Source organism: Bison bison, unplaced genomic scaffold (genome assembly GCF_000754665.1).
Source record: "Bison bison bison isolate TAMUID 2011002044 unplaced genomic scaffold, Bison_UMD1.0 scf7180017864290, whole genome shotgun sequence".
Classification (NCBI taxonomy): Eukaryota; Metazoa; Chordata; class Mammalia; order Artiodactyla; family Bovidae; genus Bison; species Bison bison.
Genome location: NW_011494862.1, coordinates 357,041 through 373,010, shown reverse-complemented (window position 1 = coordinate 373,010; position 15,970 = coordinate 357,041). Strand labels below are relative to the sequence as shown.

Sequence of the window (15,970 nt, the reverse complement as noted above, 5' to 3'; positions counted from 1 at the left end):
CTCTGCAATTCTGGCAAGCTTGATGTCATGCCACCTTTTCTTCTCCTTTAAAAACATGGTAACATTATAGGGACAACCCCAAATCTGCCTCAATACACACAGTGAAAAGCAAATCAGTGACAAACCTTGCTACTCTAAAACCTTTGTTATAGATCATGAAACACAAGATGTATCCTAATAAATGGTCAAGAACTTCATATCTGAAGGCTGGCTAAATTATTTGGGGGCTACAAGATCAGACAATGATTAGAGCAGAGGCTGCACACTGCTGTCCTGAATGCTGTCCATACATGGGCTTTGTTTGGCGTCCAAGTTATTAAAAATTTTTTAGGGAATTGCCTGGTGGTCCAGAGCTTAGGACTCGCTGCTATTACTGCCAGGGGTCCAGGTTCAATCCTTGGATGGGGAAATGAGATGCCACAAACTGCAACATAGCCAAGAATTTTTTTTTTAAATTTTTTGGCCAATATATTATAAAATATGGGATTTTCTTCTGCAGAGAAAGCCTGACTTCTGCTTCTTTTGAAAAACAGGCTCACTGGCCACACTTAGCCTGAGTGCTTCCATGGTGATAATGGGCTCGAGCAACAGAGGAGCTGTCTAATTCAACTGTCACTCAACTGCCCAGCTTGACATGCCTCCCACCAGGTTTGACACTCATTTCCATCACCTGCCTGGCCCCTGTAGTTACCTGAATTTGCAACCTGTAGTTTATAGCTTTAGTTTTTATTAAACTCCCTCCAGACATATCTAAGCCAAAAAGTCCCTTCTAATCTTCTATCCAAGTCATATATTTACATGTGGGAGTATCAAAATGTAAACCATTATTTCAGTCCCTTAAGACAATGAAAATGTCTAGATGCAAATTGATAATCGCACAGAGATGATCAGGCTGTGGTCCTTATAAGAGTTTAAGCATAAAAACACCAGGCATTCTTGCCCATGTACATACCAGCATTTCATCTGACTTCATCTGAGAGGTATTTGGCCTTTCAGGTTTGTCAAGCTTAAAGAAACACCACCCCACTGCAACCCACTGTCCTTCCCGTGAGGAGCCACACCGTTTCAGCTGGCCAAGTGGCATGGAAACAGGGAAGCACACTCACTTGTACAACTCGATGACGGGTTTTGCCACATCCTTGTACTGCCTTAGTCTGGCAGCAACTGCTTCAGGTTTGTCATCCTCCTGCTGGACCAGTGGCTCACCAGTGACGTCATCCATGCCCTACAGATACCAGAGAAAGCAGCTAGTGTGGCCAACACTTAAGCCATTCCATATGTAAAAACTTTCCTGGGCAAAACTGTACATTCACCTTTGATTCCCACCACCTGATGAGTTAGCCCCAGGGGACAATAAAAACAGTAAAGGTGGTTGAAAAGCAAACAGCATTAGTAAGTATGTTAAGCTTTTTTCATAAGAGATGAAACATGAAATCTTTAAGACTTCTGATATTTCCAAACATATTCCACTGCTTGATAAATGACACCTTTAATTCATAGTTCAAAATTCCATCCCACTTCACCCAACAACAAAACAGCCACTAGACAATGTCACTCTGGTCCTCTAAATATTCCTAAAACTAGCTTCTTTCTAAAGCTTGAGTTCTTAAAATGGAAAATGAATGTCTCAAAGAACCAAATGGCTTCCTTAGGAAAAACACTCATCAAAGAGAAGGTATGTCAGGCCTGTTTTTGCTACTTTCAAATTCTATCACGTAGTTCTTCTAAGATTAAACTTACTCAGGTTATTTTAGCAAATCAAATAATGACATCTAAAGTTAGAACAAAATAGGCATGAATCATATACCCATGATAACCACAAACAAACATTCTGGCAACTGAAAAACTGTAATTTTAGAAAATCTGATTTTTTGGGGTACTTTGACTTCCCCGGGAGCTATATCTGCATACAAAAGCAAAATGGACACCTCAGAATTTCACCTCCCATGTCCATGGCTATTGGACTACCAAGGCAGATAGTCACAGGAAATCAATCTGTCAAAAGGCAGAATAGAGCAGAACTCAGGCATAGAGCAGAAGGCTCAGGCATTCAACTGGATAATCCAGAATTGGCTCTAAGTTTGAAATGCACTAAAATTCCAATACAGCACAAAGCCTTAAGTATATAACTTACACTTAGAATTTACTGGTGAGCCACATAAGTATCATGTGTATAATACAGGGCTGTTACCCTGATGGAACAGGAGAGATGAGGGGTGGGAGAAGGAGATCCATCACTCATTCCTCTCCTTTATTTTACTTATTGCTGCAAAGCTCAGGAATCATTTCCAGGACTTCAGAGCACCCAGAAATACAACACTGCTTCCAGAAAGAGCAGAAGGATGCTAGGACAACAGCATCTCTCCCAGGGAAGCTTGGTCACAGCAGCTGGTTGACTTGGCCCAAACTGGCACTTCCATTGCTGTCTTTGGAAATAGCATTGCAACTGCAGTGCTCTTTTAGGGGTACCCAGGCTTTGGAAAGCAACTCAAATTCTACAAGAATCTCCACATCAGCAAGTCTAAGGAGGGCCAAAATATGATGTATTTGTGTTAGATTCCAATGCCAACTCAGAACCCTCTTTTCCTCCTTATCCATTTTCCCCCCATACTTGTTTTTTGGGATGGAATAATGGAAGGGCTCTACAAAGGAATTCCAGAATAACGTACATTTTTAAAAGAAGACTTCAAAAGGAGACTACTGCTTAACCTAAATGAAAAGGGCTTATAAGAACCTAATGATGACTTAAGGAACTAGATGGTATCCATCCATAACCCCGTGAAGTAGTTTTCTATAGTTGTTATTGACTATATTCAAGTCTATCCTAGTCCATAAACATTAAACCAGTAGGACACAATAGCCACACCTTTCACATTTAGATAGGGACAAGTAATACTATATATTAGCAAATAAGAATGATCAGACTGAACTAATTCATGCCTTTACCAGGAAGAACAGAAACTCTTTAAATGGGTTTACTAAAAGTTTCTTTAACCATATACCTTTACATGTACTTAACTTTATGCAGACACATAGTTATTATATTGTGAAGTTCTTTTAAAGGGCAATCTTCTTTGCCTTTGGCTCTCTCTCATCCCTGTACATCCTCATGCTCACTTCTCATATGACCCCACTCACTCTAACCCTGTGCCTTACTCTGCCCCAGCCCCAAACACTGGCAGCCCAGGATAGATCCTTTGTATCTTTATCCCTACTTTTATGAAGCTAGAGAGCACTTATCACCATGTAAACAGATATGCATAAATAAGGGTGGTCATGGTTTTACAAAAACGGAATCATTCTGCTGTTCGCATTTGTCACTTAACAACACTCAGGGGAAAATATTACTCAAGGCCAAAGAATATAGTAAGTAAAGCACTAGTCCCTCAGTTGCATCCAGCACTTTGCAACCCTATGGACTGTAGCCCACCAGGCTCCTCTGTCCATGGAACTCTCCAGGCAAGAATACTGGAGTGGGTTGCCATTTCCTTCTCTGGGAAATCTTCCCAATGAATATAGTACTAACTCAACTTTCTTTCTACTGACTACATCATATTCCAAAATGTGATTATTGCCAAATTTATTAAGCCACCGCTAGAGATGAACGTTTGTGATGTTTTCAAGTTTTATTTTTCCCATTACAAACAGCACCAAAATAAGTCTCCCTGTGTACATGACCTTACCTGCTAGTGCTTACATTTTCATAGACTGCACTCCCAGAAGTGGGGTGAATGAAATATGTATTTAAAATTTTTAATGTACGTTGTTAAGTTGCTTCTCTAAAAGATGATTAACATTTCATATACCTAATACAGATAACAGTACCGTGTTCCCAGATCCTAACCAGCAATAAAAGTGTTAATTTACATTCCTTCATTACAAGTGAATGATAATTTTAAAATATTTGTTGGCTATGTATATTTGCTCTTTTTGGAATAGCCTATTCATATTGTCCCCCCACTTTTCAACTGAAATGTTTTACCTCCTTGTCAACGTGTGAAAGTACTTTGTATACTCTTACATGTACATGAGGTGGGTTGAAGTCCAGGTTATATACCCTTCCACTGGGAGGGTGAATCCAACGTCGGCTGAGGCGATCTTTGAGCGTTTCGAATGGAATGTTCAAAGTGATCACTAGATCCAGGTCACATAGTCTGTCCAAGGCTTCAGCCTGAACTAATGTTCGAGGAAAACCTAAATGCCAAAACAAAATACATCATATGCAAGACACTTCCCAATTCTAATTAGCTGTTGGAATTATTTTCAGAGACAGAATAATCAAATCTGCACAAATACTACCCAGAAAGGAACTTTAAAAGTCAGGAATTTATATCGACTTCAATAAATTGAATATGAGCAGAAAATATGCTACTTTATAACCTAGCTTCAGCATTTGGAATATAAAACATTAAGGAGTCACATGATAAAAGCAAAAAGTACTAAAACCTAGACTAGTCCCAGCTCTGGTGTAAGCTCTGCTCTTAACTACCTGTGTGACCTTGGGCAAGTTGTAACACCTCCATTTCCTGTTCTGTTACAGAACCAAAGGGACAAATTTATATTTGTGTCCTTCTAGTTGTAATAGCTTGTGTGTGTGTATGTACTAACTTCAGTTGTGTCCAACTCTTTGCAACCTATGGACCATAGTCCGCCAGGCCCCTCTGTCCACGGGATTCTCTAGGCAAGAATACTGGAGTGGGTTGCCATGCCCTCCTCCAGGGGATCTTCCTGACCCAGGGATTGAACCCACGTCCGTTACATCCTCTGCATTGGCTGTCAGGCCCTTTACCACTAGCACCACCTGGGAAGCCCTTATAATAGCTTATGAGTATATTATTCTTAGGTTACCACTAAATACACATACACACACACACACACATACACATTTTTAAAATCCAAATCAATTAAAGTACAACCTTTCACTTAGACCTTCATTTGAGCCTGCACCTTAACAGTAAGATGGGCAGAATTCCAGTCTCAGAAAGAACTGATGCTTTTGAAACCATATGGATACTGCAAAACTTATAAATTCACCCTACTTTGCTAAACGTGGGGAAATAAACTGCAACTGAAATTTGGACTCACAGGTATTACTTTCTTTTTTGCAGTTAGCTGATCCCAAATTATATATATGTTTTCCCCATCCACTTTTCCCCTTCTATTTGTCATGAAGTGATGGGACCAGATGCCATGATCTTAGTGTTTTTAATGTTGAGTTTTAAGTCAGCTTTTTTACTCTCCTCTTTCACCCTCAATGACAGATTTTATTTTCTTGGGCTCCAAAATCACTGCAAATGGTGAGTGCAGCCATGAAATTAAAAGACACTTTTTCCTTGAAATAAAAGCTATGACAAACCTAGACAGTGTATTAAAAAAACAGAGACATCACTTTGCCAACAAAGCTCCATCTAGTCAAAGCTATGGTTTTTCCAGTAGTAATGTACGGATATGAGAGTTGGACCGCTCTCAAAGAACGCTGAGTGCCAAAGAATAGACGCTCTTGAATTGTGATGCTAGAGAAGACTCTTCAGAGTCCCTTGGACTGCAAGGAGAACAAACCAGTCAATCCTAAAGGAAATCAACCCTGAATATTCATTGGAAGGACTGATGCTGAATCTTTAACACTTTGGCCACCTGAAATGAAGAGCTGACTTATTGGAAAAGACCCTGATGCTGGTTCAGACTGAAGGCAAAAGGAGAACGGGATGGCAGAGTATGAGATGGTTTGATAACATCATTGATTTAATGGACACGAATTTAAGCAAACTCCAGGAGATAGTGAAGGATAGAGAAGCCCGGTATGCTGCAGTCCATGGGGTTGCAAAAGGCTGGACATGACTTAGCCACTGAACAATTCCCCCTCTAGGCATTGACCTGCTTTAAATTTCACTCCAGGTTTGGCTGGGATAGAAATACACAGTAGTATCTTGTTTCTAAACAGTTTGTCAGTTTGATCTGTTGTTAAAAACCTGACTGTATCCAATATCACTTAAAAAAAAAATGTCCTTTAAGTCTTAGTTAGGTAAAAGAGCCAGATGGATGAAGAACAGGAAAGAAAGTATAATAGAAGATGCAATATTCAGAAGAGAAATTTTTAAATCCCTTCAAAAAGGACACCATCCCATCTCTACCCTTTTATCATTAGAAGTAACAGGAGAATTTTGAAAAGATGGGTCTTCCTGGCCCTAAAACACTTAACCATCAAAGAACTCCTTTTCCTATTATAGGAAGTCAGTTATTCAGACATGAGCATGCCACATCCTGTGTTACAATCCCCAAGTTGTATGAATGCCAAGGTGATATCAGAGTGTTTGTTCAGTTGAATATGACAAAACCCACCCAAAGTTGTCTCTATGCCCCTGCTCCAGGTAACAACCTCTGCAGAAAACTCTCTCCAATGCTCCCTTCAAAGCCTTCCTTATTGCCCGTCTATAAGGCCAGGCCCTTTTCTCCAAAGCCCATTCCTCCCAGGCTCCTCATCCATCATCTTTTGCATATTCTATTACCAGGAGTCTGAGCTAAGTCACGGATGAGATTCCTGATTCCTTGTTCCTGCATGTTCCGTAGCTATAATCCAACTCACCTCTTTGCACAGCTTCATCTCTGGGCTGCCCATGACACCATTTTCCTTATCTACACTTCCCTACAGTTGACCTTGGCCACATCAACTTGCATTCAGTATTGCTCTCCTCAGGCCTCACTACCTTTGTATCAAAGATACCTCGGCCTCAGGGCCTTTGCACTGGCTGTCCGCGGCCTAGAATGTTCTTCCTACAATTCCCTGAACATGACTGTTTATCATTTGAGATATTTGCATAAATAAAACTTCCTCGGGGAGACTTCTTAAACTAGTATATTTAAAATAGTCCCACTTCCCTCTCGTTATCTTATTCTATTCTATTCAATTTTTCTATTACTTATTACTATGAATAATTTCCGAGTATTCATGTTTATTTTCTATCCCTTTCTCACTCACTCTCTGAGAAATGGGACTTTTCTGTCTTGATCATTCTTTACGCTTTTGCTCCTAAAAAATTAACACTGATGAGCAACTTAGTATAGGGCCTTGAATTATTTGCAAAGTTTATGCCCTGATGAACTTGCTTACAGTATTTTGCAAGTTCCATGAGAAATTATCCATTACCTATATCTTACTAAACTCAATATCTGGTCTGCAGTCCAGTGTAAGCCTTCATCACAGTAAGTACAGAAATGAGAAAAAAACATTTAGGAATTTTATAGGATTTCCACAGAGTAATTTTAAAGCTGTTGAATCTAAAATTTGGGCTTGAATTTGGTGGTTTTTTCCTTTCAATTTTTCTAGTAATTTGTTTCTATTGTATTTGGCAAGAGAACTGTTCTGCAGTGGACTGGGAAAACAAAACTGGAGTTTCACAACAGATAGTTTATTCTAGGCTTTCCCTGGGGCTTCTTTTCTAATTTCTCCAGTAAAGGAAATTACCCAATGGCCCAACTTTCTTTTCTTAAATTTGATGTTGCTTATTACAGAATCTCATAAGAGATTAAGTGGTATCTCTTTGCAAAGGGACACAGGAACAGAGAGAACCAAACCCAGGGCACATTTCAACTTTGTTCTTATGACAAGGAAAGTGCAAGTTCAAGCAGAGGCGAGGACAAACCTATCTTGCAGAGCACGTCTCAGTTCATCAGCTATCATGAGCCTAACCCAAGGTAAACACATGCTCCCACCAGGCACAAGAGCCTTTCCAGTACTAGAGATAGCATCAAAAGAGACTGTTTTCCCATCCTCATTTGCTGGCCTCTTGTCATCCAGTATTCAGGCTGGCTTCAGCAGAGAAATAGGTACTTCTAACCTTGCAGTCTAGGCTCCTGTGCCAATAGCCACCCAGCTATATCCTCTCCATCCTCCCACACTGACTCTCTGGCTAAGCATCCCCTTCACATAAAGGCACCCACCTGCTGGGAAATGATGATTGGAAGTATGTTCATGGTGCTTCTGCAATAGGAACTGAGATAAAGTGTTTTCAAAATAGAAAAAATATACATTGCCTTTAAATAAACTGCTAACTAGATTTTTTTCAACTCACAATTTCTGTTAGATCAGATTATTACTACCTGGTATTTGAGGAAGTAAAAGATCAAATCATATCTGCCTAAGACCAAGTACAGGGTGGACACCTTGGCCTTAGCCCTGGAAGGTAGCACTGCCTGGCACACAGTGGCATACTTCTTTAATTAGTCTTCCTTATTTGTAAATAATTTCATGAAATTATATGACTCTCTTGAGCTCTGTAAACTAAATATGTAGCCCTCTTTCTGTTATGGAATGGCTTGATGACTTTAAAATCAATGCATTAAGCAACTTCTCTTTTGATTTTCAAAAACAAACCGACTTTCTGAATTGGGGTTTCATAGCATGTGAGTGTGGACTTCCCTGGTGGCTCAGACAGTACAGAATTTGTCTGCTAATGCAGGAGACACAAGAGACACAGGTTCAGTCCCTGGGTTGGGAAGATCCCCTGGAGTAGGAATGGCAACCCACTCCAGTATTCTTGCTTGGAAAATCCCATGGACAGAGGAGCCTGGGCAGGCTACTAATCCATGGGGTTGCAAAGAGTCAGACATAACTGAGCACACGCACACACACCCTTATATTGAAGATGTAAGCAACACTTTAATTGAGGAGTGTGTACAGAATTTTAGAGATCACTTACAGACCTGAATTCTCAGTCACAGTCCCTGGGGCCTCATTTTCCAGCAACACTTAGCTACTACCCTGACAAGAAAATATTGTTCTTTATCCTTTGGGTAGAGCTGAAAAAAGCCCTAGGAAAGAAGAGGCAGCTCTAAGAAGAGCAGTTCCCCCAACAAATAAAAACTCACATCTTGATTAAACTTTCCTTGTCTAATGAGGGTAGAAGGCAGTCTGCTCAGCTCCCCTAGAACTGTTTCTGAGTTTTTTGAGGGCCTCTAGAGGAATTGGTGGGAAATGGAATCGTGTACAAAATAAGCTGGATTCACCAGGAACAGATTTCAAAAACATGTTGGATAGTGCCAACCTACTGGGCTCTCACATTCAGACCCATATTTAATTCCTCTTCTGAGATTTTCTAACACTTTGGGGGGTTGCTGGTTGCTCTTTGCACTTGGCCGTAGTTACAGCTCAGCACACAGACTCCGCATTCTGGTCCCCACCCAGGCACCAGGGAGCTCAACTCGGCCACAGCTGACAGCCCAGGTCTCAAGTCCTGTCTGTCACTCTAGTTAGCCACAAGAACAAAGGCTCCATGGAGTAGGGGAGCAGTGTTCATCTGTCTACGAGATGATTAAAATACGAATATCCTTCAATCTACAGATCCTAACTTTAAGGCTTCAGGACAGGGACTTCCCTGGTGGTCCAGTGGTTAAGGATCTGCCTCCCAGTGCAGTGAATGCATGGTTGTTTTTGTTGTTTTATAAATTTACAATTTATATATAAACCATGCTTACTGCATAGAAAATCTGTAGCTAGTATATACAGACCCCAAAAATGACTTGAGTATTAGTTGATCAAAAAGCCCCACAGGAAGCACACAAAATTTCATTATAGGAAAAATGGCATTTAAGAAGTAAAATGTTATACTTTACAAATTTCCATATCCTTTGATCTACTGAAAAAGATGATTTTTTTATGAATCAATTTTAAATTTCCCTGTGATAAGTGAAAAATTTTAATATATGCACTTAATACTTTTGGGAGCATTGAAACGAAGCCTTAATATTACATGGTCCTGAGCATTTTGTGTAACGATGGCTCCATCATTCAAGCTCCTGAGATTTAGTCCAATGGCAACAATGAAAACAGTCAACATGCCTGGTTACAATTCTCTCCAATATCACCCTTTAGGTCACTTTCAAACTTGAGCCTTCTCAGCCTGTTTTTCTGGGCTATGCAGGTCTGATCCTGGATGGGGGAACTAGATCCCACAAGCCACAGGGCAACTACTGAGCCAGCGCGCTCTGAAGCCCCCACATGACAAATAAAGAGAAGCCTGCTCGTCGCAACAAAAGATCCCACAGGCTGCAACTTAGAAGGCCCAATGCAGCCAAACACATAAATCAATGGAGTGGATAAATAAATAAAAGGCTTCAGGCCATAAAACAGGAAATAGTATTCTAAAAGGCAGCATGGTAGCTCCAGAATCCCTTGAATTGATTTACATCAGTGTCTCCAAGGTGGGCTGAGCAAATCCTTAAAGTAATTCATTTGTAATTCTCAGAAGAGAATGTCAGAAGAGGTGCAACATGACCAGAACGTTTCAAGCCATTTTTAAAAGAACATCATTATGCATCCATACACATTTTTAAAAAAGAACATGAAGTCAGAGGGGTAGAATGAAGACTATCTGAAACCTGTCAAGCAAGATGTCCCTGTATCAGAACATGAGATGGTCATGTTGACTTGGGAGGTAGGGTAAATGTGGGCACTTACTTTAGAATACATTTAGTTATCATTTGATATCCACTCATCCAAACTCTCTTCTAGAAAGCTACTCTTCATATGAGATTCAACTCAGTATTTTGAATTGCTAAGATATTAGGATTTGAAAGGAAACAAATAATTAACAAATGTAGAGAATGTTAAACCATGATCCCTTGGAAGTCTTGTAAGAGAAAAGCTGAATCTAAATAGGAATGGTTATTCTGAATGTGAAAGTATTTCAATGCATACATAAAGTCTTTAAACACATAATTAAGTGATTTAGACTAGGCAGGCCCAAGGAGAACTTGCCACTCTAGCTATGGATATTCATTATTCTTTAAATATGCTGGCTCATGGTGCCTATTAAAATTACAAGATCCCTGAGGGCTGGGGCTGTGTGTATTCCTGAAAGGCCCAGGATACAGTCCCACGTGGATATGGTATTCCAGGCAGGCAGGGATTACTGACCAAGTGGACTGATGCACACTCAAGTTCTGTCAACAGGTGGCAGCATTAATAATTTTTCCACTTAGAAAGAACAGCAGCTGTGGTACGGTTTTATTTTTTACTAAAAGTAATCCTCAAAGACATGCTTTTAAATGACTATCAGCATTCCAGCTCCTTATCAGGCTATTCCAAGTGAATATATTCCATTGTTGAGGAAACCAGAAAGTCCAACAGATCAAATAAAATAAGCATCATATTCAAGCACAGAAAGCTTGCTTTCCTCCCTCTAACTATACATGAGACTGTTCTGCTGCCTGGTTTCTGATCAAGAGAACGAAAAACCGGCCTCATGGGATCCTTGCGTGAGTGCGTCCTCAGTCACTCAGTCACGTTCAACTCTTTGTGAACCCATGGACTGCAGCCCACCAGGCTCCTCTGTCCGTGGGATTCTCCAGCAAGAATGCTAGAGTGGGTTGCCATTTCCTTTTCCAGGGGATCTTTCCAACCCAGGGATTGAACCCCTGTCTCTTGCGTCTGCTGCACTGGCAGGTGGATTCTTCACCACTGCACCATCCAGGAAACCCAATGGGATTTCCTCATCTCAAAACCCAATGGGATTATCTCATCTCAAAACCCGGCCTGGAAAAGCTGCACTGTCCTGTTCAAACAGCCCGTCCATGCTGAAAGCAGAAATGTTATGCAGTTAAATGTCTCCCAGAAGCAATCGTGTGACATCACTGCTTACAGTGCCTCACAGATTGTTTTTTAGACCTCCCCAAAAGATGTACTAGGTGCAGGGAGATGTCACTAAATTCCGGACTGGTAATATGTTCCCAGCAGTGCTGGCCACTGCGCCTTGACCCCAGCCCCTCAGCCACGCCAAGAGCCTGGGGGAGGGCAGCTGGAGCAGGAGGGGTCACAGCAACAAGCCGAGGCAGCGGAGGACTAGAGGAACTAGGACGTTTCTGTTTTTCTAATTTGGAGTGCATTCACTCCAGAGGAAAGGCACAGAGCCAGAGTCCACCACCACATTCCCAGGCAGAAAAGAAAGCCCGCCACTTAATGGAAATAAAAGGGCACTTCTGAAGGGCAACTTCCAACATCCGCCTGGGATCAGCAGCTTGCAAAAAGGTCAAGCAACCTCAGGGCCCCTTCCTACCTCCAGTAAGATCTGGGGCCAGCATGGAGGCTTCTAACCACCCATCTCTTCCCAGTTGTTGGGAAAATAAGAACCAGGTTACAGACTCTTCATTACAATTAATCACAGAAGGATTAAAGCTGAAAGCAGTCAGTTATTCTTCCATGGTTTCCCCTAATCCAGTGGGGCATTCACACCACCCCTTTAGTATTAACTTAAAACTAAGCACCATCAAAATCTGTTTTGTGAAGGACTTTTCTCTCTTGTATCTTATCTGTTTACACAATATTAATTTGTATGCATATCTGAGACCTCCATATTCTATTTCAGCCAATTTGTATTAACAGATGGTGAAAAGATTAAGAAGCAGCTGTGCTCCAGATGTTGGCAAAGGGGGCTTATGCTACCTCTTATCACTCTATGAGCTCACAGTTCCCTCTGCGCCGAGTGCTCGAGGGCATGCTTCCTGCTCACTGAGATCTTCCAGGGACACTTGGACTCCTGTTATATACCCTCGGGTTTTAGAGATTTGTAAGAAGTGGGTACTGCTCTCAAAGAGCTTATAGGTTAGTAGTAAATGATTTAAAAACCTAGATAGGCTATAATCATTACTGAGTGATCTACTGATAAATACAGGATACAGAAAATTTGGTTTTGAATCACAAGTTTGGATCTTGGAAATGGCTTATTGAAATTAAAGAATTCCTAGTAGGCAGGCATTCGTGGGGAAATTCCCAGATGGCATGGACATCTTCTGGCATCAGTGGAAGGATCTGTCTTGTTTAAGGACGTAGCTGACAATGACTAACTTGAAATCCCTGTGCTTAAACAAGCTATTCTAAAAGCACTAAGCCCTCTTCCCAGTAAGGGAAGATGTACATCGCACTGAGGAAGGTGCTGCATCTGCAAAACTTTTGCTCAAAGGCTCTTCTGTTTAAGAATTCTGCTTCCTCATTCTCTAGAACCAAATTAGGGAAAAATTGGTCCCATTGTGTCTCAGTTGAAACAAAAGGAATTTGTAAATTATTTCACCACAGCCCACATTTTTGCCCCAAGTATCCCCTACACAGGCTTATCTGTAGGGTGCAGGCCAGACTTTCTATAATCGGACAGATACTTATTAAGCTTTTCTATGGGCAAACACAGTGGGCGGCACTGGCAATACAACCACGAACAACACAAATATAATCTCTGCTTTCTGAGCCGTACACCCGGGGCGGGGGCTAAGGAAGTATGAAGCACTGAAATACAGATATATATCTAATACCACATGATTATAAGGTAAGAAGGAAGAGAGACGTGGATAGACAGGATGGGATGGTACACGAAGAATTCTCCGAGGAGGGGATATCTGAGTAGAGATGTGAATGCAGCGATGCACATGGATGGGGAGGGTGGAGGGCAGGGTATTGCAGGGCGAGGGCATATTGAATACAAAGTCCCTGGAGCATAGCATGCACGGAACCAAAAGGTTGAGAAATTATAAGATAGTTATGGAATATAAGCAGATTTGTTCTCCTCTGCTCTAAACAGGTATGAAGGCAAAAGGAAACATGGCAGCAAGAAAAATTAAACAAAACACAATAAAGACAAAGAATATAGCATCCAATACAACAGAAAAACTGAACAGATGGACCAACAAAAAGGTATAATACCGGAATTGTGTTGTTTAGTTGTTAAGTCATATTCAACTCTTTGTGACCCCATGGACTGTAGCCCACCAGGCTCCTCTGTCCATGAGGTTTCTCAGGCAAGAATACTGGAGTGGGTTGCCATTTCCTTCTCCAGGGGATCTTCCTGATCCAGGGAGCAAACTCATGTTTCCTGTTTGGCAGGTAGATTCTTTACCACCAAGCCACCAGGGATGCCCATAATACAGGAGAGCTTTCCAGAAAGGAAAGAACTGAACTGGAGATCAAAAGGACACACTATATATAAGAGAAAAACAAAATCTATATTGAGAGATTCTATTTACTTAAGTATGAAAAAATAAAGAAAATAAAGAACCGCGCCGGCTGCGACGGACCGCGCAGAAGCGCCACCGAGAGGAGCTACCCCTCGCCCAAGGTTGGGGCGGCGACTGAGAGTGCCAGGCTGCGTCGGCACAGGAGCGGCGGCGAAGAGCTACCCACGCTGTCCGATGTCAGGAGCGGCAGCTGGGAGGAGCTACCGCATGCCCGAGGTCAGGGCCAGCAGCCGAGACGAGCTACCCCACGTCTAAGGTCAGCCATGGCGGCCGAAGGGGGCTGCCGAAGGGAGCAACCACACGTCCAAGGAGCAGCGGCTGCGTGAGCGCAGGAGGGCCGAGAGGAGCTACTCCATGTTCAAGGTCAGGAGGGGGGGCGGTGAGGAGCTACTCCTCGTCCAAGGTAAGGAACAGCGGCTGCTTTGCTGAAGCAGTTGTGAAGAGATACCCCACACCCAAGGTAAGAGAAACCCAAGTAAGATGGTACGTGTTGCAAGAAGGCATCAGAGGGCAGACACACTGAAACCATAATCACAGAAAACTAGCCAATCTGATCACACGGACCACAGCCTTGTCTAACCCAATGAAACTAAGCCATGCCTGTGGGGTCACCCAAGATGGGCGGGTCATGGTGGAAAGTCTGACAGAATGTGGTCTACTGGAGAAGGGAATGGCAAACCACTTCAGTATTCTTGCTTTGAGAACCCCATGAACAATATGAAAAGGCAAAATGATAGGATACTGAAAGAGGAACTCCCCAGGTTGGTAGGTGCCCAATATGCTAGTGGAGACCGGTAGAGAAATAACTCCAGAAAGAATGAAGAGATGGAGCCAAAGCAAAAACAATACCCAGTTGTGTATGCGACTGGTGATAGAAGCAAGGTCTGATGCTGTAAAGAGCAATATTGCATAGGAACCTCGAATGCAGGTCCATGAATCAAGGCAAATTGGAAGTGGTCAAACAGGAGATGGCAAGAGTGAACATCGACATTTTAGGAATCAGAGAACTAAAATGGACTGGAATGGGTGAATTTAACTCAGATGACTATTATATCTACTACTGTGGACAGGAATCCCTTAGAAGAAACAGAGTAGCCATCATGGTCAACAAGAGTCCAAAATGCAGTACTTGGATACAATCTCAAAAACAACAGATGATCTCTGTTCGTTTCCAAGGCAAACCATTCAATATCACGGTAATCCAAGCCTATGCCCCAACCAGCAACGCTGAAGAAGCTGAAGTTGAACAGTTCTATGAAGACCTACAAGACCTTTTAGAACTAACACCCAAAAAAGATGTCCTTTTCATTATAGGGAACAGGAATGCAAAAGTAGGAAGTCAAGAAACACCTGGAGTAACAGGCAAATTTGGCCTTGGGATACGGAATGAAGCAGGGCAAAGGCTAATAGACTTTTGCCAAGAGAATGCACTGGTCATAGCAAACACCCTCTTCCAACAACACAAGAGAAGGCTCTACACATGGACATCACCAGATGGTCAACACCGAAATCAGATTGATTATAATCTTTGCAGCCAAAGATGGAGAAGCTCTATACAGTCTGCAAAAGCAAGACCAGGAGCTGACTGTGGCTCAGATCATGAACTCCTTATTGCCAAATTCAGACTTAAATTGGAGAAATGGGGAAAACCACTAGACCATTCATGTATGACCTAAATCAAATCCCTTATGATTATACAGTGGAAGTGAGAAATAGATTTAAGGGACTAGATCTGATAAACAGAGTGCCTGACAAACTATGGATGGAGGTTCGTGACACTGTATAGGAGACAGGGATCAAGACCATCCCCATGGAAAAGAAATGCAAAAAAGCAAAATGGCTGTCTGAGGAGGCCTTACAAATAGTTATGAAAAGAAGAGAAGTGAAAAGCAAAGGAGAAAAAGAAAGATATAAGCATCTGAATGCAGAGTTCCAAAGAATAGTAAGGAGAGATAAGAAAGCCTTCCTCAGTGAT

The 15,970-nt window shown here is 41.8% G+C and overlaps 1 protein-coding gene across 1 annotated transcript in view; it reads right to left on the bottom strand.

The window, feature by feature from the left end:
• The window catches only part of AK4 (adenylate kinase 4), a 96,630-nt gene that overhangs the window by 6,239 nt on the left and 74,421 nt on the right, over positions 1 to 15,970 (bottom strand). The window contains exons 4-5 of the mRNA XM_010850259.1: positions 4,022 to 4,194; positions 1,107 to 1,225 (exon numbers count right to left, since the gene is read on the bottom strand). Coding sequence (XP_010848561.1) covers positions 1,107 to 1,225; positions 4,022 to 4,194 — 292 coding nt within the window. The remainder of the gene's footprint in view (positions 1 to 1,106; positions 1,226 to 4,021; positions 4,195 to 15,970) is intronic.